The sequence below is a fragment of the Octopus bimaculoides genome, chromosome 3, assembly GCF_001194135.2.
Source record: "Octopus bimaculoides isolate UCB-OBI-ISO-001 chromosome 3, ASM119413v2, whole genome shotgun sequence".
Taxonomy (NCBI): Eukaryota; Metazoa; Mollusca; class Cephalopoda; order Octopoda; family Octopodidae; genus Octopus; species Octopus bimaculoides.
Window position 1 is genome coordinate 167099550 of NC_068983.1, and position 3087 is coordinate 167102636.

The following is a 3087-nucleotide window of genomic DNA, read 5'->3' on the forward strand; positions in this document are numbered from 1 at the left end:
TTCAGTCCCTGGTGGCGTGTTGTGTCCTTGAGCAAGACACACTATTTCACTTTGCTTCAGTCCACTCACCTGGCAAAAATGAGTCGTACCTGTAATTCAAAGGATTTGCCTTGTCACATTCTGTGTCATGCTGAATCTCTCTGAGGACTACATTAATGGTACACATGTCTGAGGAGTACTCAGCCACTTGAATGCTAATTTCATGAGCAGGCTGTTCCATTAAATCATTGGATGAGCATTTGTAAATATAAATGATGTGGGTTATTAAACTATTTTAGAGTGTGGTCATTGTCTTCCCATGTGACCTACGGAACATCGTGAAGTGCCATTGAAGAACACGAGATAAACAACCCCAGTAAGACTCCAGAAGAATGTTTGTGGCAGAAATCAAACAATGGTCTTTAAATAGTTTCAGCCTGTTGTTCCTGGAAGTCTACATCACATCTCAGTAACTCCCTACCTTATCGTACTTTTTAGAAGGGAGGGAGGGAGAGAGAGAGAGAGAGAGAGAGAGAGAGAGAGAACTCTGTAAATGATGATAATGCGGGACTTTCCAAAGCAACCACAGTAATGGAAAGAATCCCTTGTGTATATCTTCACTGAACGACCCTTTTGATGAAGTCTCTACAGAGGGCAAAAGCATCACTTCACAAACTAAGGAACATCATCAGAATTTCTTATCTATTGTGTTACATTTCTGGCAACTCATTTTCACCGAATACTCAATTGGGAAATGAACTCATTCGTTTAAAAACAAACGTTTGCAATAAAGAATAAAGTGAGAACAGTAAAAAGGAGCAGATTCCTTACTAGGAGAAACTGAAAAGATAATTCAGCGTAGCTTTAGTAGATGTATAAGCATATGGCCATCTTAGATTTTATGTTGAAACAGAAGCAGTAGACAATATGTTAGTATCGTAAATCAGGCAATTAGAGAGAGAGAGAGAGAGTGTGTGTAAAAGGTCAAGTTAACCTAGTTTTACTGGAGGCTAGGTAGAGAGAGAAAATCTGACAAAGTATCAATAAATTTGAATCAGCAACTTAAATTGATATTATTCACAATGTAGTATTTCTGAAGAGTGAATCTTTCGACGTGGCCCTATTCACTGCAAATAAGACCCTGCTCATTACCTCTAAATATTTTATAAAAATAACTCCAGTTGTACCAGAACATAAATGATATTACCACTAAGAAGTATCAACTGTTTTTTCTAATATCAACGATTGAAAAAAAAAAACAATTATATCACAACAAATATCAATGTTGTGTAAAATATATTACGGCTGGGTATTTTAGGTTGAAAAATAACTATTAAAAATAAACAAAAAATAAATGTTAAGAAGATAAGAACAACAATAAAAACATTATTATTAAAAACGTAACTAACAAGAGCAGCCGTTTTGCTTTAATATCTAATAACGTTAAGCAGTTGACCCAGAAGCACACATTAGTCATACAATGGGACAAACAAAAACTAAAACCGGTTCGACACGATATGCCAAACCGTGTAGAAACCGCCAGCAGAAACTGTATAAAAACTGCCGAAACGAAATCAACATCAACAACATAAAATCAAATCCAGGGGGTTTTAAATATCAAAATCTTATTTTATATGGGAAAAATATATATTTGAGTCTCAGAAAAGACAAATTGATAAATGGAGTGAAAAAAAGGAAGAAAATGTGTTATTTCGCTACCATTCCTTCTTTCATTTTATAATCATATATTTCCATATTTTTGTACCTCTGATCATAGTTTGGACCTGTCTATTCGCATCGTATTAACTAATGCATCCATCAAACCTAAAGTCTAACAAGGTATTTAATTTAAAAGACGGAAGATCTTTAACAACTTTTATAGATAAAGAAAGAGTGGATAAAATTCATGGTAAGTATATTTTTATAGCAAAGTACGATTGAGTCATCTTTGATTATTTTAACTACTTTTTGATTTTTTTTCTTTTCATTAACTCAAACATGAATTAAGTCAATACGCGTTAGTCGAATACTTGTAACAATTTGCCTAAAGTTCTAGCAAAGATATTACAAAATGCCTTCAACGCTGTAAAATTGAAACCATCTCTCTATTTTAGAAATCAATATTTTATATATTGTCCTTCATCCGCTCTACAGTATCGCTGTAGATCTGTTCTACAAGTTAGATATACCACGCGCAGTTCAACATAAGTTCTACAAATCATTCCGCCTTCTATATTCTACGAAAAACATTTCCTCATTCCTAATCGGTGGATACTGTAGACTTCGGCTACAAAATGTAACAACAATGACAAAATTCAAAATTTTATTTGGAGAGAGAGAAAAATTAACGATTGCAAAACAAGCGAATAAAATGAAAATCTACACAAAAAAAAAGTTCTATAAACTTAGTATTTTACTTTGCATCAGAAAGAATAATTAACTTTAATCATTATGTTTTTAATTGTAAAATAGCTTCATATTAGTAAATCTCCCATTATCGGTTTTATAAACTAACAAAACCGTTTCTCACAGAAAACATTACGTTCGTATTCTAAAACTAATTCTTAAATTCTTTGAACGTTCATTTTACAATCTGTCTTTTATTTTCTCATTCGTTGTCTTACTATTCTTATAACAGAATGTATTCTGGAATTCTGCAGGTTGATTCCATGTTATTCCGAACACTCTTCAGTTCAAACCAGTTTACTCTGATATTCAGTTTTCTACTTTCTCTCAATCCTATTCTATAAGGTTTAGATTGTTCGCCATCATTTCGTATTTAGATAAACAAGCTTATTATTTGCAGTATAAAAATCATTAATCATGTTACAATTAATTTTTATTTTATGATTTTATTATATTTCTCTATTTTTTAAAGTTACAAATTTGATTTTTTTCTTTTTCTCTTTTTACGAAAATAATATTTTAATTTCGTGGACACGTGGAAGTTTCGTTTTCAAGGCTAAAGTTTTTTTTTTCCAAACAAATAAAACTGACTGAAGAAATTTAGAATCTTTTAATACAATAAAAATGATTTAATTCACAAAGGGAGACAGACAGATAATAATTATTTATGTTTGTAAAACGACATAATTACAGTTAGCCCCC

At 31.9% G+C, this 3087-nt stretch overlaps 1 protein-coding gene across 2 annotated transcripts in view; it reads left to right on the top strand.

Moving 5' to 3' along the window:
• The first annotated feature begins 1422 nt into the window (after positions 1–1422).
• The window catches only part of LOC106874610 (uncharacterized), a 9904-nt gene continuing 8239 nt past the window's right edge, over positions 1423–3087 (top strand). For both annotated transcript variants that reach the window (XM_014922418.2, XM_014922410.2), the window contains exon 1: positions 1423–1888. Coding sequence is in view for 1 of the 2 variants with exons in the window: in XM_014922410.2 (XP_014777896.1) it covers positions 1789–1888 (100 nt within the window). In the remaining variant the exon portion in view is untranslated. The remainder of the gene's footprint in view (positions 1889–3087) is intronic.